At 50.9% G+C, this 24729-nt stretch overlaps 1 protein-coding gene across 1 annotated transcript in view; it reads left to right on the top strand.

Annotated features, from left to right (window-relative positions):
* Nucleotides 1–396: 396 nt before the first annotated feature.
* The window catches only part of UNC45B (unc-45 myosin chaperone B), a 30167-nt gene continuing 5834 nt past the window's right edge, over nt 397–24729 (top strand). The window contains exons 1-18 of the mRNA XM_040639832.1: nt 397–564; nt 1108–1144; nt 2291–2466; nt 3963–4052; nt 4958–5026; nt 6514–6681; nt 7212–7380; nt 10736–10906; nt 13321–13492; nt 16261–16561; nt 17477–17571; nt 17741–17882; nt 18662–18802; nt 20891–21018; nt 21927–21993; nt 22773–22886; nt 23262–23377; nt 24227–24344. Coding sequence (XP_040495766.1) covers nt 397–564; nt 1108–1144; nt 2291–2466; nt 3963–4052; nt 4958–5026; nt 6514–6681; nt 7212–7380; nt 10736–10906; nt 13321–13492; nt 16261–16561; nt 17477–17571; nt 17741–17882; nt 18662–18802; nt 20891–21018; nt 21927–21993; nt 22773–22886; nt 23262–23377; nt 24227–24344 — 2442 coding nt within the window. The remainder of the gene's footprint in view (nt 565–1107; nt 1145–2290; nt 2467–3962; nt 4053–4957; nt 5027–6513; nt 6682–7211; nt 7381–10735; nt 10907–13320; nt 13493–16260; nt 16562–17476; nt 17572–17740; nt 17883–18661; nt 18803–20890; nt 21019–21926; nt 21994–22772; nt 22887–23261; nt 23378–24226; nt 24345–24729) is intronic.

Genomic DNA, 24729 nt, shown 5'->3' with positions numbered 1-24729 from the left:
AAGGACAGACCAGGAGCACTGTCCCCTAAGAAAGTGAGCCCACCTGGAGGGTTCCTCAGACCGGGGAGGGAGAAGGGGGACCGAGAAGAACTTTCAAGGCTTGCAGTGAGAAATTCAGGCCTTTGGTGCAGTGGCTTCACCTGTCCAGCTGGGAGGGACAGAGAGGGAGGCACGGGGGCTCTAAGACTCCCTCAACCATGCTATTCTCCAAGCAAATACTATAAAGTCCTTCTGGGTGGTGGATTTGGGGGTGATGGGGGTGGGTTCTTTCCAGGCGGAATCCTCGCCTTCCATCCTGGTCAGAGGAGACCCTGGAGCCTCACACCTCAGGCCAGGAGTCCAGTCCTGGGTCTGGAGTGAGGGGCTGGCCAGACGGAGCTGCTCCTGTCCTGACAGATGGCGGAGGCAGAAGCGGTGCAGCTGAAGGAGGAAGGGAACCGGCATTTCCAGCTCCAGGACTACAAGGCCGCCACAAAGAGCTACAGCCAGGCCCTGAAGCTGACCAAGGATAAGGCTCTGCTGGCCACGCTCTATCGGAACCGGGCAGCCTGTGGCCTGAAAACGGTCTGGAGCGGGCAGGGCGGGAGGCTGAGGGCCAGGGCTGGGAGGCCGGGGTGCGGAAGCAGCCCCCCAGCCTGATGGGCATCGTCCATTGTTCCAGCCCTCTCACCTGGACCCCTCAAGTTGGAGAAGGGCGCCCCCCACTGCTTTCCTGGACCCACTGCCTGACCCACTCTTCCGGGAGCCGGAAATTCCTCCCATTAGGAGTCAACTTAATGGGCACTGGCATCGCGCCAGGGGTTTTTAAATGTTATTTCGAGGCATCTTACTAACAGCCCCGTTACTGCTGTTTCGTGCCCATATCACAGATGACAAATTCAGGGCTCAGAGGGCTCCATAGCTTGCCAAGATCTCCCGGGTAATTAGCAGCAGAGCCTGGATTCAAACCCAGGATTGCCTAATGCCACAGCTCATCCCCTCCTCCGTGCCCAGCAAGGCCCCCCCCACCTTGGGCCCCTGACCGCTGGCAGCTCCCCAGCAAACCCTCCCTGGCTCTCTCCACGTTGTTCCTACCTTAACCCCGGCTCCTTCTTCCCTCTTTCTCAGGAGAGCTACGTTCAGGCGGCCTCAGATGCCTCAAGAGGTGAGCGCCCCTCCCCCAACGTCCCCCACCCCCCAACATCTCTGTTTTGTCTAAGAGGCTCTTTGTCAATTGAAGGAATTACAGATTGTGTAACCGCCATCCTAGGCATTGCAGGCGGGACTTCAGATGTCCAGAGAGGCCATCCCTAGATTTTTGCATTTTTGCAACTCGCATTATTTATTAAATCGTAGGTCGAGGGCGATTCTTTTGTTAAAAGATATTTCCAAAAATCCTCATGTCATGGTGAAGATAGACCCTTCTCTGTTGTAAATTAGGGTATGCTCCTCCTGCGGCTTCCAGGACCAGGGCGTGAGCCCAGTCCACTCTGTGGGATTGGGGTCCCTGAGGGGAGGAGGGAGGCAATAGCCCGTTCCACAGGGACTAGGGAGAAATGAACATTCAAACCAACAACAACAACAAAACCCTTTAAACTTAACTTTAACTTCAACTTCGACCTAAACTTCAGTCAATGCTGGCTCAAGTGCATCATCAGAATGGGAAGACCTCTTGGCTGCAGGTGTTCGTTGGGTTCTGTTCTGGTTACTATTCTTTTAGGAGAAAGAGAGATAGTCTGAAGTGAGTTTAGAAGGGAGGAAACCAGCTGGAGTGGGGCCTGGAAATATATCCTGTGAAGAGCGGTTGAGGGAAGTGGCAATATTTATCTTGGGGAAGGCAATTCCCAGGTGGGATGGAGAGCGGCCTTTGTCACAAGGAGGAAGGATTGGATTTCATCTCAGGGGTTCCAGGGCTGAACTTAGGACAAAAGGGCAAACTTACAGGGAGATATATTTCGGGTAGGAAGAGGGAAGGGCTTTCTTGATGGAGCTGCTTGGCTGCCTTGAGAAGGAAGGAGCTCCCCACTCCTGGAGGTAGGCAAGTACTCGTTGGATGAACGCTTGGCTGGGATCATGACATAGCAGAGACTGAAGCATCAGGCGCTAGAGGAGATGACCCTTAAGCTCCCTTCCAACCTTGAGGCTATGATTCTTACTGCCTCCTTGACAAAGGGGAGCCTTGGGCCAGAGAGTCCACATGGGTGGATAATCTCCCCTGAAGACATAGAGTCCCTGGAATTGGGGACAGTGACAGCGAAGGGAGGACGGTGGTCTGAAGCCCAGGCCCCTGAGGCCCCGTCTCCCTCATTAGCTATTGACATCAACTCCTCGGACATCAAGGCTCTGTATCGGCGATGCCAGGCGCTGGAGCACCTGGGGAAGCTGGACCAGGCCTTCAAGGATGTGCAGCGCTGTGCCACCCTCGAGCCACGGAACCAAAACTTCCAGGAGACGCTGAGGAGGCTCAATACCAGCATCCAAGAGAAGGTGAGCTGGACCGCTCCCCGCAAGCCTTGGCCTGCCTCCCCCCACTCCTAGTAGGGACAAGTTAGGGAAGCAGGACATCAGGGGAGGCCTAACCCTCCCTCCCCACTCTTGGATGGAGTGAACACATGACACAGGCAGGTGTCAGAGAATAGCCAAGCAGACTCGCCCATCCACCCATCTTTGAATGATCAGAGATGCTTGTTCGAGGGCACAAGCCAGCCAGGACTAGAACATGGGTCTCTTAAATTTCAGATGGAGGCTTTTAAAAAAATTGTAACTTAGTATGTATACAACACGCTCTTCCTCTCTTTCTTTTTTTCTTTTTTTTTTTTTTTAAGATTTTATTTATTCATTTGACAGAGATAGAGACAGCCAGCGAGAGAGGGAACACAGCAGGGGGAGTGGGAGAGGAAGAAGCAGGCTCATAGCAGAGGAGCCCGATGTGGGGCTCGATGTGGGGTTCGATCCCATAACGCCGGGATCACGCCCTGAGCTGAAGGCAGACGCTTAACCGCTGTGCCACCCAGGCGCCGCTCTTCCTCTCTTTCTAGGAGGACAGAGGCAGTATTGAGTAGAGGGTATTGCTGGATGGTAGAGAGTCAGGAGCCAGTAGGAACAGGAAATCTTTTCTGGGAAAATGGAGTGGGGTGGGGAGAACTTGGATCAGAGGTGAAGAATCCTGCATCCTAGTCCTGGCTTAGGTATCAATTTTCTCAGGGATCCCTTGGGTGTCAGTTCCCCCTCAGTAAGAGCAGGAGGGTAACTGATCACTAAGCTCCTTGCTCCGAGACTCAGTAGCTCCTTTGTGCCTGGGGCAGCCCCACGGTGGGATCACAGCACACTGTCCAGAGTGCAGACTCGGGGGCTGTGTAAACAAACCGAGGAGGGACCCGAGATGGGGTGGCAAATGAGAGACCCCCTAGGAGGAAACGAGCCCGGGATGGAAAGAGGCAGGACTGTGAACCAGCAGAACAAAGCAGCAGGAGGTAGAGAAGGAGCTGGCAAATGTGGGGGCGATGATCAATTAGGTCACTTTATGGTAGATTCAGAGCACGGGAGCTGGGGCTGGGGATGTCAGGATAACACATTCGAACGTAACAGTTTTAATATGTGTGAAGAGATGCTTCAAAACAGCTTCAGGTTTCTGATCCTAGACACCTACTTCTGTTTTAGCCCATGTGTAAGTATACCGTAGCTAATTATTAACTAGATTGTAAAATTGGGGTGATGATCTGTAGCCTTCCAAGATTTGTGACGACCAAATGGGATAGCAAACTTAACTGGACTGTCAGCCTAGTGGGGCAAGGACTTGATTTTGTTCCCCATTCTACCCCCAGCTTCTGCAACAGTGTCTGGCACGTAACAGTTGTTCAGCAAATGTGTTCAGTGAATGAGTGACAATGCAGGGGTCCAGAGGAGATACCTTAATACTTACTGAGCCGCCTGGAATGTGGACCCCTGCCTGTCTCCTTCTCCACTCCTTCCTCTCTCCTCAGCTCCGTGTGCAGTTCTCCACGGACTCCAGGGTACAGAAGATGTTCGAAATCCTCCTGGACGAAAACAGCGAAGCTGACAAGCTGGAGAAGGCGAGTGCTGGGCAACCGGCCGGCCAGCAGAGGGCGCACGCGGGACACCTCCCCCAGAACTGCACTTCCGCTGCAGGCCCCGCCCCTATTTCTGGACAGTGACTGCCTGACTGCTTGCGGGAGGGGGCAGGAAGGTGACCCCTTGGAGAAAATGAACAAAAATAGGCCAAAAGTTAAGCACTTTGGAAAATTCCCTAATCCTGGCTATAAAGGCCAGGACTAGAGTCAGACAATGAGGAGAGAGTTATGTGGCAGTGTTGGAGTCTTTATTTAAATTTTTGATATTTTGTTCATCTTGGATTTTTTTTCATTGCATTGATTTTGACATTTAAAATATTGCATTAGATATTATTTATCTTGATTGTTGAGGTCTTTGGTGTCCCTGTAAATTTTGCACCCAAAGCAAATGCCCCACTTGCCATACCATAGTTTCCACCCTAAGAACTTTAAAAATGGCACGTTAAAATAATGTTCTATTCCATTCTAAAAGATTGCCAAAATTCGTCCTGAAATATGAAAATATTTGCTCATGATACCATCCTCTTAGCCAAATTTGTTGCCTTTATTTTTAAAATTTTTTTTAATGTTCCCTTCTGGTCTTTCTTCAGAGGAAAGAAATTGAACATCTGAATGTTTTATATTTATAAGAATTCGACAGACATTGCCTGGGGAAATTTTGTTCGTTTTATGGTCAATAAGTCCATATAGTATGCAAATACCTTTTATAACAAACTGTCGTGAGGACTTAATGAGTTGTTATTGATAAATGCTCCTGGACAAGTACAAAGCCCTTGACTGGGAGAGTGATGATGGTTCTGGTGGTGCTGGCCTGGGATTCTCATCTGCCTCTTCCCCAACATCCCACTCCTCCTCTGTTTGCTCACCCTCTCCTTCTCCTGCCTCAGGAGTTCTTCCCCAACCCCAGCTTCTCAGGTTCTGCTGCGGCCTCCTCTCCTGATCTAGGGCCATTTAAGGTATATGTATCCTCAAGGCTTTAGGGAGGAAAGACAATGGTGGAACTTTCTAGCTCAACTGCCTAATTTTGAAATCTGGGATCCAGAGAGGTGCCATGGGTCGCCCAAGTTCACACAGCTGGCACATAGCAGAATCAGTACTCACACCTAGAACTTTCAAGACCCTTCTGCTCTCTCTGCCCACCACCTTCCACCTTCCTGAGAACCCCTGTCACTTCAGATTGCCCTGAACTGGTAAACAAACCCCAAATGCCGAAACCATATTCCAGAGAAAATTTCAAAGGAAAAAATTCTCCATGTAAAAACACTTCACTCCTGTTAAAAGATAAACCGAGGCATATTAATAATTTTGAGTTTATTTGGGCAAAATTGATTTGCATGGGGTAGCCCCGAAACAGGAAGTGGTTAGGAGCTCTCCACCCACAGGAGCTGGGGGAAAGACTTACAGAAAAGAGGTGGAAACAAAGCAACCAAATTATTTGATTGGCTATAGCTTAAGCAGTTACATTACTTGGGAAAGCCTAGTTAGCTGTGATTGGTTGTTCTTACGTTTTGATTTCTTTTTTTTTTTTAATTTTTAAATTTTTAAAAAAGATTTTAGTTACTTATTGAGAGCGAATGAGCAGGGGGAGAGGGAGAAGCAGGCTCCCCACTGAGTTGGACATGGGGCTTGATCCCAGGACGCTTGGGTCATGACCTGAGCAGAAGACAGATGCTTAACCAACTGAGCCACCCAGGCGCTTTTAAGTTTTGACTTCTTGATCGTGAGACATTATAGGCTTAGGTTTGGGTTTGCTTACATTAGCTGCTAGGACATTAAAGCCACTCAGTCTAAAGACCTCCTTGTTTAATTCATTTAACCCTTCAATACCTTTTTTTAGTCCTTATCCATAAGCGTATGTACACAGTTTTGTTTTAATGTAAGTGCAATCTACTCTTTGGGTTCTGGAACCTACTATTTGGATTCTGCTTACCAGTGGGTTTGTTTGTTTGTTTGTTTGTTTTTTCCAAGTTGCTGGGTAATCTTTTTATTTATGACTTCGGTGGCTGCACTGTATTTCATCAAGTTGGTCTTTATGCAAGTTACATCGTCTCTTCTTTTGAACCATGATCTTGGGCTACATCTCCAGGAGTAGGATTACAGGGAAAGAATCCAGTATAAAGGTGTTTTGAAAATCCAGTCCTGGGGCCTGGGTGGCTAGGTTGGGTGAGCATCTGCCTTCAGCTCTGGTCATGATCTTGGGGTCCTGGGATTGAGCCCCACAGTCATTGGGCTCCCTGCTCAGCGGGGAGCCTGCTTCTCCCCCTGCCCCTCTGCTCCTAATCTCTCTCTCACTCGCGCTGGCTCTCTCTCAAATAAGTAAGTAAAATCTTAAAAAAGAAAGGAGAAGAAAATCCAGTCCTTACACCAGCCCTTGCATCGGCCCCTGGCCAAGGCCCTGGCAGCCCCACCTCTTCCATGACCCTCATTTGTCCTTCCTCCTCAGGCTGCCAACAACCTCATCGTCCTAGGGCGTGAAGAAGCAGGGGCTGAGACAATCTTCCAAAACAACGGAGTGGGCCTGCTGCTGCAGCTCTTGGACACCAAGAAGCCTGAGCTGGTGCTGGCTGCCGTGCGGACCCTGTCGGGCATGTGCAGTGGCCACCGAGCTAGGGTGAGGGCCTGGGCGTCGGGCTGCGGGTGCCATGTGGGTGGGGAGCGGGTGGCATAAATAGACCTTGATACAAAGTCTCAGGTGTCCCCCTCCATCCTTGATTGTATGGTCCTGGATTCAACAGAGATTGATCCTCTGCATTTCCCTTTGAGCAGGAAATGCCTTTATGTGAACATAAGCTTATTGAAAGTGGTTTATGAGACAGAGCAGAATGCAAAGGCTATGATGGTTGGCATTTTATCATACTAAATCTTCCAAACCCAGTATGTACTGTATACTTAGAGCACATCTCAGTGCAGACGCACCACATCACTCGTGCTCAATGGCCCCAGGCAGCTCCTGTGTGGGATAGCCCAGCTTTAAGCCTCCGGAAAGAGGCGTGGCTTGTGGGCCCTACAGGGCACTGGCTGCCTGGGCTTACATCCCTCCTGCAGGGGGAGGGTGGGTTTGCTCATCCCCTTCTTCCTCACCAGCACGACAGCTGGAAGAGAGGGGCAGACAGCTGACGGTGGGTCTTGCTGGGGCTTTAGGCCACGGTGATACTCCACGCGGTCCGGATAGACAGAATCTGTGGCCTCATGGCCATGGAGAACGAGGAGATGTCCCTGGCCGTCTGCAACCTGCTCCAGACCATCATTGACTCTCTGTCAGGGGAGGACAAACGAGAACATCGGGGGAAGGAGGAAGCCCTGGTTCTAGGTAGGAGACGTTCTTCTGTGTTTTTTAAAAGGGTGGGGGCCAGGGAGAGTCAGTTGTCCCCTCCGACGGCTCATTCCCTGTGTGTGGAGGTGGTCTGGTTTTATTTTTATATTTCTTTTCTACTTGTAAAAGTAATAGAGGCACAGCAGCGTCATTTCCAATCACTTAAAAGTGGAGGCAACTCGAGTGTCCACGCAGGGGTGAATGGAGAGATAAAATGCGGTCTAGACACACAATGCAGTAGTATCCGCCTTCAAAAGGAAGGCCATTCTGACACAGGCCGCCACGTGGATGAACCTTGAGGACATTATGCGGAGTGCAATAAGCCAGGGACAGAAAAGATCAGTGCTGCTTGATTCCACTTATATGAGGTATCTAGAGTAGTCCAAAGCACGGAGACAGAAAGCGGGTTGGCAGTTGCTGGGGCTAGGAGAGGCGGAAATGAGTGGTTTAGTTTTGGCTTTTACAGGATAGCAAAGTTCTGGAGAAGGAGGGTGATGACGGCAGCAAACAATGTGAATGTTCTTAATGCCACTGAGCCGGACACTTACAAATGGTTAAAATGAGGGGCGCCTGGGTGGCTCAGCCGGTGAAGCTTCTGCTTTTGGCTCAGGTCATGATCTCAGGGTCTTGGGATGGAGCCCTGCATTGGCTCCCTGCTCAGCGAGGGGTCTGCTTCTCCCTCTGCCTCTGCCTCTACCCCCCCACACCACCTGCCCCGCTCATGTTCTCTCTCTCTCAAATAAATAAATAAAATCTTTTAATAAATGGTTAAAATGATAAATTTTATCATGTATATTTTACCACAACTAGAAAAAGGTAACAGAGACTTATTGGAAAAATTTGGAAAAATTTAGAAATACATAAAGATGAAAAAAAAAACCCACCTGTAATCCCCCCTCCAGATAATTATTACCACTGCCATGTGTGTCTTTCCAGTCTTTTTTCTGTCCATCCGCATAAATATCTATTTAACAAAATTGGAATTCAGCTATGAGTAGTTTTGTGTGTTTTTTTCCCTTCACTAAGCATTATATGAGTATCGCATACCATTTAAGGTTCTTAAAAAAGATTATTTTTTATTTTAAAAATCATTCATTTTACATTTGTTTCATTCCAAATACATGCACGTATAGACTCAGGCTTCTTCCGGCACATCCGGGTCCTGGGCATCATTTTAAAAATCCCTGCTCTGCCTGGGAAGGTCACAAAGGCAGGTTCATTCATAAATATTTTCATTATATTCCATTCTATGACTGTATCATAATTCACCAGCCAGCTCTATATTATTGGAGATTTAGGTCGCTTCTAGTTGCATGCTTATAAAAAACCACTTCAGTAACCATTCTTTACCTAAAGCTACACTTGCATTTGTAATCATTTTCTTGGAACAAAATTCCTAAGTAATGGGAGTATGGCTGTGAACACAACTGAAGTTTTCTCTCCGTGATACTTTGGATTCCTTTCTGAGACGGCGCATGAATTTGTGCTCTTCCCGAGTCATGCAGTAGGGTCCCATCTCCACTCATTCTCTACCAGATTTGAATACTCTCATTTAAAAAGATATTTTCCTAATCAGTAGGCAAAAATAACCTCATCTGAATTTTTAAAAATTACTAGTGAGATTGATCATTTTTATTTTCATTAACCCTTTGGATTCCTTCATCTTCAAATGACTTGTCATATGTCATTACCCATTTTTTTTTTCTGTTGGAGTATTGGTGTTTTTCTTATTGATTCATAAGAGCTCTTTGTAGATTAATAATATGAACCTTTGGGCATCCTAGATTCTTTTTTTTTTCTTTTTTAGATTCCATCTATTCATTTGAGACAGAGAGAGAGAGAGAGAGCGCACATGCACAAGTAGGGGGAGGGGCAGATGCAGAGGGAGACGCAGACTCCCCATTGAGCGAGGAGCCTGATGTGGGACTCGATTCCAAGACCCTGAGATCATGACCTGAGCCAAAGGCAGATGCTTAACCAATTGAGCCACCCAGGCGCCGCCTAGATTCTTGATGTGGTTCTGACTTCCTGTTGTAATGGTCAGCAAGTCGTTCTTTTTCTGTGCTAGAACCACCGGAGGGTCCGAGATGCCCTCCCTTGTACAACTGGTGGTGAACTGGAGATGCTGGCCAGGACACCTTGGTGTTTCTCTTTGTGGCCTCTCTAGCGGACAGCTTGGGTGTCCGTAGAGCATGGTAGCTACGTTCTCAATGGACAAGCCCCAATGTGCAAGTGCTTTTAAGCTCCTGGGAGTGCTGTAAGTCCCATGACCAACCCGGGGCCAGAGTGGAACAGCATCCCCAAGAAGACGGACCCTGAAAGGGGTGGTTCCGTTGGCGGCCATAGTATCCTTGGGAAGTAGAGAGCTGTTGGATATCTCTGCTGAAGAATTCTTCTAGATACTCATTTCAAATCCATCTCCTTGTAGCTTCCTTCCCCTTCTGACCCCAATTCTGCCCTCTGGAGCCTCACAGAATGAGTCTGTTCTCTCACCCTCGTGACACACCCTGATCTGGAAACAAACTGTCGTGTCCACTGATGACTTTCCTTGTCCCGTTACATAGCCTCATTCCTTCGTCCGTCATTTATATGACATTTTTGGGGAGATCTTTCCTTTTTCCACCTGCCTGCCACCCTGCCTGCCTCCCTCCCTTCCTGCCCGCTTCCCTCCCTGCCTCTCTGCCTCCCTGCTTCCCTCCCTGCCTGCCTCCCTCCCTCCCTGCCCGCTTCCCTCCCTGCCTCTCTGCCTCCCTGCTTCCCTCCCTGCCTGCCTGCCTCCCTGTCTGCCTTTGGCTACAACCTAGAGTGAGAACAAAATTCCCGAAGGTGCAGAGAAGTCAGACAGGGCAAAAGCAGGAAAAACCATTTACCTTTTAATCCCCCAGCAGCAGGGAACATGTGGCATCCCATCCGAGGTTTGAATTCAGGCTCCCAGCACGCCTGGATCTGCAGGGAGTAAGAGGTCTATAAGGAGTATACATTTCTTTTCTGGAAAACATTTTGTTAAATCAGTTTACTAAAAGCTACATGAAGTGTCCCTGGCTCCCTGCCAGTCATGCCTAGGAATAAGGAACTTTCTAAGAACCAGAGCTGTTCCAGGACAACCTGAGCTGTTGTAGAAATCAGTGCCCAGGGCAGAGTGGCTGGAGGCCCACTTGGGGGGTCTTGTCTAGGGATGTCTCTCCATTTTTTGGGGTGATATGGCCAATACTATACTCTCCCGGGAAATTCCAACATCCAGGAAACAGTGGAGTCCATATTTCCCGAGTCCTTCTAGAAGCTTCTGCCATTCCTGGTACTATAGATCTGAGACTCCCTCCTCTCTCTTTACCCCTGTCCTCTCCTTCCTCAGATAGCAAGAAGGACCTGAAGCAGCTCACCAGCCACCTGCTCGACATGCTGGTCAGTAAGAAGGTGTCTGGCCAGGGCAGGGACCAGGCCCTGAACTTGCTCAATAAGAACGTCCCCAGGAAGGACCTCGCCATTCATGACAACTCGCGTACCATCTATGTGGTGGATAACGGTGAGGAGGTGGGAGGGTCTGGGGCTCCCTCCAGCCTTTCAAGAGGGCACCAGGGTATCTGGCGCTGAGCAGAAAGCAGAAGAGGTGTGGCCCTTGTCTGGGATAAGTCTTCAGTCCCACTGAAAAGCCAGGAAAGGGCATTAGCAGTTAGAAACCATCAGGGGGCTGGGGACGACACAGATCAAGGCGCAGCTCTGAATTCGGGGCCTGAACACCCCCAGAAAATGTCCACACACACTGGAAAACACCTGGACAGAGTTACCTCACCAAGGCAGGGCAATGCCAAAGACAAGCGGGGCTCCGCCAGCCAGGGAGTAATGTTCCTGAGGTCTCGTCATTGGCAAAATACTTCACAGGCCTTCTAGAAGGGAGAAAGGGCATCCAGTGTCCTATATATAAAACACAGTAACAAGGTTCCAGCAGACAGTCCCTAAACTGGTCAGCTCCAGGGTGTTAGCCCTCTCCCAAATCTACTCCAATTGTTTGGGAGTCGTACCCATGGCTTTATAATCTCCTGTGCGGAACTCCCACGGGTTTGACAGCACCCAGACCATCCCTTGTTCTAAAAGGCTCAGATTGGCTTTCACCCGTTTGAAATAGATCTTTTTTTGATACTGTACTTCCTTGTTTGATTTTCACAGGTCTTGGCAAAGTGCAGTGTAACAGATCAGTGCTTATAAATCTCCTCCCTCAGCACCTCCCCTCCGTCCTCAGTTCTGGTCTTCTGTGTGTATATTTCAAAGGGGGAAGCGCAGACCTCTTTCTCTTTGCACTGTGACCGAGGTCCAACCACACAGTTCATGGGGAGGGCAGGTGGGGAGCAATATTTGTTATCCGAGGCACCAAAATAAAGAGCCCTTGGGTAAAAAATAATGCGGACTCTCGAACCCTGTTACACTAGTGAAAAACTGCCTTGTGGAGGGAGTGCATTGTACAGGCTGGTCTGGGAGACCTGCGCTGGGGGGCCATCAGAGCACCAGCCTCGAGTGAGCTTTTGGGTTCAGGGAGGGGCAGTGATGGCTGAGGACGAGGTCCAGAGGGTTATAGAAGGGGAATGAGATGCTCAAGGCAAGGTTGGGAATGGAAGGGGAGTGTGGGGGCTGGTTGGGGAGGTGGGGGGAGGTGGAGCAGGGGCATTCAGTGTTTGGTTCCCCAGCCCCCTCCCAGGACTCCCCAGCCCTGCCAGTGCTTTTGTGTGGGTGGTAAAGTGGGCACGACAGATAATGTGCCGCTGAGCACTTCTAATTCCCTCTGAGCGTCTAGACGCTCATGCCTCCCAGCATCTACCGTGAGTGTCCCTCCTCCCACTGACCTGTGCCACCTAAGGTTGGACCAGCTCCCAGCCACTCCTCAAACCTGGCTCTGAAGTCAGCCTTTCAAGTGTCCCAGAGGCGGCATGACATAACAGTTAATATCACGGGCTTTGAAGTCAGGCACGGCTGGGACAGTGTCCTTGCTGTGTCACTGACCAGCTGTGTGACCTTGGGCATCGACTTCTCCATGTCTTGGATTTTCCGCTCTGAAAACGGGAATAATGATTTTTAACCAGGAGGTTTTTATGAGGATTAAATGAAGGAACGTGTGTAAAGCTCTTGGGCACGTAGTAAATGCTCAGAATAACTTACAAGTCTTTCTTCATTGGAGCAAAGTACCCCATCCGTGGCGTCACCACTCTGATCTTATCACACCTTCTGTCCTTATCCAGCTTATTGTAATCTTTAGATGACTGTCCCTTATTGCGCGGTGAGCTGTTTGAGGAAAGGTTTGCACCCTTTATTTCAGTATCACTAAAAGGTGCTAATTTATTTATTCATTTATGCATTCATTCATTTATTTAATAGTTATGTAATGATTGAATTAGCATAATGGGTAATAGGAAGTCATTGAAGATTCTTCAATGGGAGAGAGGAGGAGAGATAGTAATAATAAATAGCAAATGTAGCATTTCCTAAATAAATAATAAATGTTCATTCAGTGACGACGACATGTCTGGAAGGGCTCCAGGTGGCCTCCGTACATGACCTCATTGAGTCCTCCAATGCTCTGCGGTAGGTAGTATGGTTCCCATTTTACAGAAATGAGGCCTGGGGAAGAGAGTCTATCAGATAGTATTTGAGAAAGGTTATACATCAACCCACAGAGTGTTAGCACTGCTACAGCCATCTGAGTTCAACTCGTCTTAATTTTGTAAATGTGAAAATAGAGGCCCACCCACAGTGGCAGGTGAGTTGCTCACCCAGGGGCAGGCAGGTGTAGCAGTCAGGTGCATGCCAGTGCCCTTCACTGTGGGTTAGCCATGTGCTGCCTGAGGGCACGCTGAAGGGAAGCTGGGGTTAAGACAACCGAACAAGACGGTGTGTTGGTGAGGACAGACCCCAGCTGGGATCTGACGCTTGCCATCATCGGTCCTGCAGGCCTGAGGAAGATCCTGAAGGTGGTGGGGCAGGTCCCGGAGCTGCCATCCTGCCTGCCTCTGACAGACAACACCCGCATGCTGGCCTCTATCCTCATCAACAAGCTGTACGATGACCTGCGCTGTGACCCAGAGCGCGACCACTTCCGCAAGATCTGTGAGGAGTACATCACGTGAGTCTCATGGGATCACACCTGTATTAGTTTTCGATGGCTGTATAACAAATCTCCCCCAAATTTAGCAGCTTGAAGTCCTAGTAACCACTCACTAGTTCACAATATGACGGCCGTGTGGGAGTGGCCAGGCTGGGTGGATCTGGCTTTGGGGCTCTCATGAACTTACAGTCACAGGTCGGCCTGGGCTGCCATCATCTGAAGGCTTGACTGGGGCTGGAAGATCTGCTTCCAAGATGGCACACTCATATGGCTGGCATGCTGGTGCGGGTTGTTGACTCAGTTCCTCCCAGTGTGGACTATCCACAGGCTGCTTGAGTAGCATTACCGCATGGTAGCTGGGCTTCCCCGGAGTGAGCGAATCAGAGAGAACAAGGCAGAAGTCGCAATGTCTTCTATAACCTAGCTTCAGAAGTCACACACAATCACTTCCACCACATTCTCTTCGTGAGAAGCAAGCCATTAGGGTGGTCTACATTTTTTTTTAAGATTTTTTATTTATTTGAGAGAGAGTGAGACAGCCAGCGAGAGAGGGAACACAAGCAGGGGGAGTGGGAGAGGAAGAAGCAGGCTCCCAGCGGAGCAGGGAGCCCGATGCGGGGCTCGATCCCAGGACCCTGGGATCACGCCCTGAGCTGAAGGCAGACGCTTACCGACTGCGCCATGCAGGCGCCCCGGGGTGGTCTACATTTAAGAGGAGAGAGTTAGGCTCTACCTTTTGCACAGAGGAGCGTCAACATATTTTTGGACTTATTTTAAACCTACCACGAGCTCCTGCTGTTGAAGGAACAAATGTCAGCTTGTCCAGGAGGGAGACCTGGCTCTGTAGAGACTTTCAGCACTTTGTGGCCTCGCAGAGCCTAGACAGGGGCCTGGGACCCTCGACAGTGGCGTTCTGTCTCCCCACTGCCGCTCTACCATCGCTGTGACTCCGATGACTCTGAGTCTCTGTTTTTCTCTGTGTGTCCCCTCCCTTCTTGTCCCACTGCTGCACCATCTTTTAACCCTTTTCTCCAATGATCCTCATGCTTGTAAATTATTCAGACTTCTGGGACCCCACTTGACTCAGTAGTCCAGGCTGTGGCTCAGGAAGTTGCATGTTTTAAAAGTATCCCAGGTGAGTCTTGGGTGGATGGAGACACTCTGCTTTGTCCTTCTCCTTGCAGGAGTTGGCAAACTTTTCCTCTAAAGGGCCATGCTTGGTGGGATGTGCAGCCCTCTGCTGCATATTAAAAACAAAAAACAAAAAACCTTTAAACTGTAAAAACTATTCTCAGCCTTCCAAATTTGGCCAAGTAGCCAAAGTTTGCCAGCTCCTGCTCGATCCCGTAGCTTCTCCTGACTCCTGACTGTTTCACGGAAAGCTCCTCGGGGCTTCTCTGGTCTTTCTCTGCCTCAGCTTCAGCTTTTGCAGCTAACTTCCTGAGTCTCTCATGGGGTCCCAAATTGAGTTCCAGGAACCATCACCCAGCCAGGCCTCGGGAGGTCAGAGGTTTTTGGATGAGGGTCCTTCCCAGCCACCTGCGGCATGTTGCCCCCGCACAGGCCTGCACCTGCCTGGACCAGCAACTGAGCCTGAGCAGGCGAGGTCACCTCCTGCAGGAGAGGTGCCTGAGGTGGGCCCTCCCCAAGGCTGCAAGCTACCCTGCTTCGTCAGGGGCTGGGGCAGGCGCTGGCGTGGGTGGAACGGGCCGAGAGGGCAGACCCTGACCGATTATGAAAGGCTCTGGCTTCCCCAGCACGGAGTGGGTGTCGGAACTGGAGGGGCTCTCTGAGCTTCCAGAGCCAACCCTCTTCAGGGTGACAGGGACTTGCCCAGGTCACCCAGCCCACCCGAGGCAGATGTGGGACCACAGCCCAGGTCTCCCACTCTGGCTCAGTGTCGTTTTCTCCTGCCCAGACCACGCCGCCTTCTTTCTTGCGTTCATCACACTGTGCACATCTGGTCCCTCACATCAGACCAACCTGGACAGATCACAGAAAGATCTGAAGACGTGTCATCGCTGACGTCACCACACGGAGATTCTCCCGTAGAGTAGATAATAGTCGATTCCGAAAGCAAAGGCAGACCCCTTAGTTGCTGGGGGAGGGCCTGGGACCAGACGTGGAAGTAAGCAGCTCAGGCTACTGCGTGACTTGGTGACCCTGCGAGTGAGGCCGTGTGCCAGGCACCACGTGTTGGTGTGGTTGGTGTACTGTCCCACTAGACCTCCCAGCTGCTGGGAAGCCCGGTCACTGACGGCTCTCGCCTGTAACCTCTCTTTGGGACCTCCCTCAGCTGGAGACAGCTGCTTCACCCTCCCCAGGGCAGCCAGCATCCAATTACTTGTCCCTCCCCCAGCTGGAAACAACTCTGGAGTGTGTCCCCGCTGTAGGACTCATCACAGCCTGAGGCTTTATGCTGAGTGGCCGCCCAGTGTGTCCCTCTGCCCAGTGTTGCTTCCTTCCCTTCTCCAACATGAGCTGATCCCAAGAGCTCTCCCTCAGAAACTTCCTGCATGTCCATCTCCATCCATCCGAGTGTGCTTCTTGGGGACAGAACCCAAGGCATGTCTGTTATATCATTTACCATCACCATAACTCTCGTAAGTAGTAGTACTATGCCAACAGTTTCTAGACCAAGAAGCTGAGGCACAGAGAGATTCAGTGAATTGCCCAAGGTCACACAGCACATCCGGGATGTGAATTCAAGTCTGTCTGCCCCCAAATCCCACACTCTTCCCACCCACCTCAGCCAGTTCTCTTCACCACTTTGCCCTCTGTTTTAGGGGCAAGTTTGACCCCCAGGACATGGACAAGAACGTGATTGCCATTCAGACGGTGTCAGGGGTCCTGCAAGGCCCCTTAGACCTGGGCAATCAGCTGCTGGGACTGAAAGGTGTGATGGAGATGATGGTGGCGCTGTGCGGCTCGGAGCGCGAGGTGGACCAGCTGGTGGCCGTGGAGGCCCTCATCCACGCATCCACCAAGCTCAGCCGTGCCACCTTCATCATCACCAATGGCGTGGCGCTGCTCAAACAGATTTACAAGACCACCCAGAACGAGAAGATCAAGATCCGCACGCTGGTGGTGAGTGTCGGTCCCGCACACGGTGCCGGGCACCAGGGACATAAGGATGAATGGGTCATGGGCCCCACCTGCAAGAGGCCCACACCGTAGGGGACACTCGGAGCCACCCACAGGCCCCCGCAGAGCAAGGCGACAAGCAGGGGGCTCTGAGAACGTAGACTCAGCATGGCGGGCCCTGTTGCGTGACGCCGGGGACCTTTGCCTCCGTGCTTTTGAACAGCGCTAACCCTGAGGAGCCTCTGTCCAACCAGTATTTTCAGGGCAAACAAGTCAGTTTGTGTCCTTAATCAGTTTCTGGATGGCACAGGTAACCTGTTTCAGTGTTTCCGATTTCATTTTACGGAAGGTCTTTCATGGGTCTTTTATTTTGCTTGTGAACAATTACAGTGACAATTTGAGCCACTGATGTGTTTTTCTGTTTATACCCATTTTTAAAGAACTAATTATAGCTTCTGCCATCATGAGTTTTCTCTTGTGGAAGGCATGTTTTCCTAATGAGAGTGCAATTTCTCCTGGGTAAAACTCTGCACCTCTGAATTCGCTACCCACAAGGTCTGTGCTCTGGGCCAGTTTTTGTGCGAGAATAACCTTCACCATTGCCGTTTCAGATAAGATGAGTATGTCTTGTGCTTATGCTTCAAAACAGCAGACACAAAACATCAATGGGGTCCGAATGGCGGTGGAAAGGGGCAGGATGAAAAAGTCCAGCTTCGTGAGCATCCACCCTCTCCTAGAAGCTGAGCTCAGGGAAGGCATCTTGGAAGAGGTGACACCCGAGCTGGGTGTTGTAGCTGGCATAGAAGTTTATCCAGGCAACGATAAAGGGGAAAGGTGTTCAGCCACAGGGACCTGTTTGAGCAAGGCCCTTTGTCCCCAAGTGTGTCTGATTCTACAAGCGTCTCCTTCCCCCCGCAGGGACTCTGCAAGCTCGGCTCCGCGGGAGGCACCGACTACGGCCTCAGGCAGTTTGCTGAAGGGGCCACAGAGAAGTTGGCCAAACAGTGTCGCAAGTAAGGGGGTCCTACTTCCCCAGGCCCGCCACCTCCTCTCTGGGATGCACTCTAGCGGATGCCACATTGTAAAAGGCCCCCCACCTACTACCCACTACCCTGAAACGGCCCACTCTCTTGACCCGAGCCCCAGCATCCATGCCCAGCGCTCTTCCTCCCCGATTTCCAGGTGGCTGTGCAATGCGTCCATAGATACCCGGACCCGGCGATGGGCAGTGGAGGGCCTGGCCTACCTCACTCTGGATGCCGACGTGAAAGACGACTTTGTCCAGGACATCCCTGCCCTGCAGGCCATGTTTGAGCTGGCTAAGGCAAGCGTGGCCCTGACCTCTGGCCTCAGGGAAGGTCTCCTGGGTTCAGGCTCACATGGTCCTCTGCTGAACCTGGGAAATGGGACTGCTGTGTCTTCACCCTGGCTCCGGCCCTCCTACCTGTGTAAAACAGATTGGTTATTTCCCCCTGTCTGGCCCTTGTTTTACCTGACCATAAAATGGGCTCATGACTCTTCATGGTTTCCAGGCAGTGGGAAGATGAATAAGAGGATGGTATTATTTTCCTGGGACCCTCAGGAAGTGAGGTCTTGAGGGACTGAGAGGCAGTGCCTAGCCCTTTCTGGGCCCCTTCCTCCTTCCCAGTGCCTCCCAGACTCCTTTCCTCCTCTGCTGGGCTAATGTCTTGGCTCTTTTCCACCACCAAAGGGAGGTGGGGAGGGAGGGAGTTTCCAGCAAGGCCAGACCAGACGTGTCCAGCCCCTACTCCACCCCCACCCAATTCCACAGCAAAGCATGTCAGACTGGGCTTTGGAAATAGGCACAGAGTAAGCCGCGTACTCAGGGGGCCCCCCACCCATGCTCTCAGGGGTGCTGTTGCAGGTGTCGGAGAAACTTCTGCCCACCCTGCACAAGCAGAGCCAGTTCCTTTTCCCTCCTCCCTCTTCTGCCACCTGCTCTTCTCCAGGTTGGGCTGCACAAACCACACTCCTCCCAAACCAACTTGCCGGACCGGCCAGGGGGCCATCTTGGAAGCAGAGATCTGTTCTAAAGTTTCCTTTCTGCCTATCTCCTCCTCTCTCCCCACCCTGTAACTCCAGACAGCGGACAAGACCATCCTGTACTCGGTGGCCACCACCCTGGTGAATTGCACCAACAGCTACGATGTCAAGGAGGTCATCCCCGAGCTGGTGCAGCTCGCCAAGTTCTCCAAGCAGCACGTGCCCGAGGAGCACCCTAAGGTGGGCTAGGGATGACGCCGGAGGGGCCTGTCCCGCCAGGCTGCCAGAGAGGGGAACGGAAAGATAGTGATGTCTGGGTGCTGCGTGTGTGTGTGTGTGTGTGTGTGTGTGTGTGTGTGTGTGTGTTTGGGACGACTGGGAATAGGACTCAGAGAAACTGAAGAGGATCATGGATAAACTTCCCCCACGATAGGTGGTGCTCATTCCCCCCTTAGTTTAATATTTTAGGTGGTGCTCATTCCCCCCTTAGTTTAATATTTTACTTAAGGTGGGGGGGTGAGGACCCAACCATTTGTAACCATTTGTAGTCTGAAAATCAAACGGAGCCATGATGAACGTTTGTGTTGTTGGTTTCATGGACATCAGACAGTGTATTTCATGTTTCCAACGCTTACAGAAATTTTGTTTCCTGGGATATCTAGATTTGGGGATATGGGTGCTAAGTAGGAATAATGAGAGGGGGAGAGATGCCAGTCGGCAGTAGGCCGCATGTCACAAATCCCCTTGGGGCCCTCCCCAGGGATTCCCTGGACTCAACGGTATGCTTTGTATGTGGTTTAAATATGAATGAAATGCATTGTATTTCCAGCCTGTAAAAGATTTAGATTTTTCTAAATAGAGTAATATAACCACACTGCAAAACAAACAAAAAGGTGGACAGCAGAGAAAAGAAAATGACCACTCACAATGACATCATCTCCCCTTGACCACTGTCAGCATTTTGGCGTATTATATTACCTACCAGAGGCTGTTTTTCTCTATGCGTCTTTTTTCTTTTCATAGTTATAATCAGAATGTTGTTATCATTTTGCGCCTAATTTCGGGAAAAGACTTTAGGTGTTTTCCATATTGCTATGCCATTATTTTTTTTAAGTTTTTGTTTAAATTCCGGTTAGCACACAGTGTAATATTAGTTTTAGGTGTAGAATTTAATGATTCAACACTTCCGTACAGCACTCGGTGCTCATTACGACAAGTGCCCTCCTTAATCCCCGTCACCTGCTATGTCATTCTCTGAATCAGTTTTTAAAGCTGCATAGTGTTTCATGCAGGCAAAAGTATATAGCATTTTCTGCTGCTGTAAAGTTCAAATCTGGTGTCTAGAGATGCCCACGGCTGCCAGCCTCTTCCCAGCTACTTCGAGAACTATCTGTAGAGACTGTTCAACCCTGGGGCTGATTTTGGATTTCTAGCACAACCCAATCCATTGTTATGTCAACTTATCTGCTCTCTATCCCCTCTCCCTCCTACCTAAGTCCCCTAATATCCTCCCCCCACCAATGAAAAGCCAAACTTTTGCAAAAAAAAGTAATATATGGATCATCTAGCTTTTTGGATGATCTCTTTAATTTCACTTCTCTGTGAATGAAGAATCTTTGGGATGATTTTCTTGCCACACCAGCTGCTCGGGCTCTGTGCTGGGAGTGGGGGAGAGGGGCAAGGAAGAGGAGAACATGCCAGACACCCCCTTGGCTATTGTTTGGGCAAAGGGAATCTGGAGGAGTATATGCGTTTCCAATTGCTGTGGTAACAAATTGCCACAAACATAATGGCTTAAAACAACACAAATTTATTATCTTCCAGTTCTAAACCTTCCAGTGCTGACCTATTTCCAGGTCAGAAGTCTAAAATCAGTCCCATTGGGCCAAAGTCAAGGTGTCAGTAGGGCTGGTTCCTTCTGGAGGCTCTGAGAAGATAATCTGTTTCCTTGTCTCTTTCAGCTTCTAGAAGCCACCTTCCTTGGCTAGTGACCTTAAATCACTCCAACCTTTTGCTCCTGTTGTCACATCTTCTTCTATTAACTCTGACCCTCCTGCCTCTCTCTTACTGAGACCCTGGTGATTATATTGGGCCTACCCAGATAATCCAGGATTATCTCCTGTCTAAGGATCCTTGATTTGATCCTATCCACAAAGTCCTTTTCTTGCTGTGTAAGGTAACAGTCACAGGTTCTGGGGATTAGGGCGTGGACATCTTTGGGGGACATTATTCAGCCTGCCACTAGTTGTCAGGAACCACCTTTAGTTCCCATACAGTTTGGCCTGGTGCCCAGGCTCCTTCCCCACTGCCCCCCTTTCGTCTCCCCAGGACAAGAAGGACTTCATAGACATGCGTGTGAAGCGGCTTCTGAAGGCGGGGGTCACCTCCACGCTGGCCTGCATGGTGAAAGCTGACAGTGCCATCCTCACCGACCAGACCAAAGAGCTGCTGGCCAGGTGGGGCTGCAGCAGGCCAGGGCTGGGGTCTGAGGGGACTGGGGCCGGGAGGCCGGGTGGGGATAGGGATGGCAGGGGAATAAATGAGCGAATGAGCCATTCAGGGGGCCTGGAGTGGAGACGGAAAGGGATCAACATCGAAAAGTGGCATGGTGGGGCAGGTATCACAGTTGAACGTTTGCATCGGGTGGAAAGAGGTCACTGTCCATCCTGGTTACCTGCTTCCCAGGCCCTGTGTGGCACCTGCTATCCCGCAGAAGAAAGGCACAGTTTCTGTGCAGTGAGATGAGGAGGAAGACAGGCTCACAGTTACGATACAGTGGGGGAAACACAGAGGGTTGGTTGGAGCACAAGCAGACACCCACCAGCCAGATTGGAGGTAGGTGGGAGGGCAAGCCAGGAAGCCCTCCTGGAGGATGTGACGACTCAGTGGAACCATGAAGGGAGACACGGAACCATGCAAATGCCAGGGAGGAAGGGTTCCGGGCAGAAGGGACAGCATCTATAGACACTGAGGACAGAGGGAGAAGGAGTGAATGAGATGGGGTTCTCCTGCAATATGTCTGAAGTGTGGGGTACACAGGAGAGAGCAGTGCTAGTAAGACCAGAGAGGGGGATGAGGGCCAGATCACAGAGGTCCTGGGGTGCATCTGTGGTGATGATTTTCTCCTGGTTGATGGGCAGCAAGAAGCCATTTGTTCTCCCCCCAGATAGGGAGGGGGTGGCTCTTTGCAGCCTCACTTGGCTTCACTTTCTCTCCAGCTCCTTATATCCATGGCAGGATCTGGCCAGCGTGGCTCATGCCAGGGAAGGTGCAGCACTTTCCGGGGCTTCACCAGGTCTGACTGGCTGGCCTGCTGATGCCTGGGAAGGGTGTACATTACGTGTCCTTCATCTTTGCCCTACAGGGTGTTCCTGGCACTCTGCGATAACCCCAAAGACCGAGGAACCATCGTGGCTCAAGGTGGTGGCAAGGTGATTGGTGGGATAGGGTTTGCTATCCTACAAGGTGATCCACTGGGGAGGAGCACGTGTGTGTGTGTGTGTGTGTGTGTGTGTGTGTGTGTGTGTGTACGTGCACATGTGCTTTTTGCCTGGCCCGACAATAATGTACCCCATGCCCCAACCCAGCCTCCTGGAATACTGTCATTCAGGTATCTGTCCTGTCTGTGCTTATGGCCCCAAACTGACTTCTGCCTGATTTCATGGCGTGGAATCCCATTTATCCTCCTTGCTATTGGAAGGAAGCATGGCACAGGTGCACAGGCCGTGGACTTCACTGTAGAAGATTTGTCTTTGAGTCTTTGCTTGTCCCCTTTTTAGCTGCATAACTTTGGGCAAATTACTCATTCTCCCCGAACCAGTTTCCCGTGGGAGAAAAATTGCACAATCACTCTGCAGGATGTCACAAGGTTTACAGAAAACTACACTTAAAGTTTTGGCTCCTAGTCACTGCTCAGGAGGTGGCTGCTGGAATGATCAGGTCTGACTGAAGTCAGGGAGTAAAAAGTCAGTGTGTTGATTTGTCCAAGAGACAGCAGTGTGGATGGGCGCCGGAGCGTGTAGGTGGAGAGAGAGGACCTCGAAGTGTGCCGGGCAGCAGGGGAGTGACCCTGTGACTCTGGATGTAATCGTTTTCTGTGGTGCTCGAGGCTTGCTTATACTGCAGAAGCAGACAGCGGCTGGAGAGGCGGGATGGGAAGAGAGGCTTCTGGAGGTCTGTGACAGACGAGTGACCGTGCTTTCTCTTGCAGGCGCTGATTCCCCTGGCCTTGGAGGGCACAGACGTGGGCAAGGTGAAGGCAGCCCACGCTCTGGCAAAGATCGCTGCCGTCTCTAACCCGGACATCGCCTTCCCGGGGGAACGGGTGGGTACCGGTGCTGGGGTGGGTGGGATGGGGCAATGGGAGGAGTCTCCTCTCTTCCTAGGGGCCTTTCTCCTTGTCGCCCTACCCCCAGCCTGGGAGGGGGCATGGTGCCATCACAGAGACTGCTGTGAATTGGAGGTGCCTGGACTCCAGGCTTGGCTCTGCCTCTGACTGAACAGGACTGTCCTCTTAGAAACTGGGGTTACCTCGTCTGCAAAGTAAGGGGAAAAGTCCTGCCTCTCAGGGTCATCGTGAAAGCTGCAAAGACAGTGGGCGGGCAAGCATTTTGGAAATTCTAAAGCTGGGCACCTATAAATGGTAGGGTCTGGGGGCACATGGTCTCCGCCTGACCCATTCCTTGACCCTTCCACACAGGTGTATGAGGTGGTGCGGCCCCTCGTGAGTCTCCTGGACACACAGAGGGACGGGCTCCAGAACTACGAGGCTCTCCTGGGCCTCACCAATCTGTCTGGGCGGAGTGACAAACTCCGGTGAGTGGGGTGGGGAGGGAGGAGCCCCAGAAAGGGTTTGGTGGAAGTTTCACATATAGCGTGTGTGTTTTCCTCTGAGGACAGGATCAAAGGAGGTGGGTAGACACCCGCAGTGGGAGGGATTTGAGTTAGCACGTAGTGAATGCAAAGAAGATTATAAAGACACTTCTCTCTGACTAAAGTAATAAAAAAATACCCAGCTGGATGGATGGGGATTCCTTCTTGGGAGCCAGGGGATGGGGGAGAGAATTGGGCTGCGATTCTTTCAGCTGCAAGGGGCAGAAAACTCAACTGTTAACTGGTTTAAGCATAGAGGGAATTCAATGACTCATGTAAATAAGAGTCTGGGGCGACCAGATGCAGGTGCGGCTTGATGCAGGCTTTCCCACTTTCGTACTTTCTTTTCCTCTCTACTTTCCCTACTACTCCCCACTCTCCTACTTCTGTCCACTCCTCCTGCCTGTGTTGTCTTAATTCTCAAATGGGCTCTTCCCCTCTGTCACGATCACAAGGGTCGCTCCAGATCTCACAACTTCTTGGCTTCATGTCCAGTGGGAGAGAGAGAAGTAATTTCTCTTCTGCAGCAATAATACAGAAGAATCTCCAGCCTAGGAACACATTCATCACAGACCCCATGGCTATGGCCGGAATGCTATGCTGTCATTTAGTTTATGCCCATTGGTGCCCTTCCCGGAGCTGGGGGGAGGGATCGATGTCATCCAAACCATGCTGGCTGAGGACGTGGGAGGGAACCATCAGCAGGGCGGACTGGCCCTTGGGTGGCCAAAAACTCCAAATCATCACTGCAGAGGACTCAGTGGCCTTCCTTCCCCACCTCTCACACCTTAGGCAGAAGATCTTTAAGGAGAGGGCTTTGCCTGACATTGAGAACTACATGTTCGAGAATCACGACCAGCTACGGCAGGCGGCCACTGAATGCATGTGCAATATGGTGGTGAACAAGGAGGTGAGGCGGGCTCGGGATGGGGGCGGGCTCGGGATGGGGGGGCAGGCTCAGGAGGGGGGTGGGTAGTGATCTTGGCATGGAGAGTCAAGCCACATGGCAGGGCCTGGCATGAGATTGGGGCTTACAGTGGTGTTAAGGTAGCATTTTGCCAAATCTTTTTTAAAAAGGGGGGGGGGGCACCTGGGTGACTCAGTTGTTAAGCGTCTGCCTTTGGCTCAGGGTGTGATCCCAGCGTTCTGGGATCGAGCCCCACATTGGGCTCCTCCACTGGGAGCCTGCTTCTTCCTCTCCCACTCCCCCTGCTTGTGTTCCCTCTCTCGCTGGCCATCTCTCTCTCCATCAAATAAATAAATAAATAAATAAATAAATAAATAAATAAATAAAT

The sequence above is a fragment of the Ursus maritimus genome, unplaced genomic scaffold (genome assembly GCF_017311325.1).
Source record: "Ursus maritimus isolate PB19 unplaced genomic scaffold, ASM1731132v1 scaffold_24, whole genome shotgun sequence".
In the NCBI taxonomy this organism is placed as follows: domain Eukaryota; kingdom Metazoa; phylum Chordata; class Mammalia; order Carnivora; family Ursidae; genus Ursus; species Ursus maritimus.
Note: the sequence above shows the minus strand (reverse complement) of the source record. Positions and strands in the feature narration are given on the sequence as shown.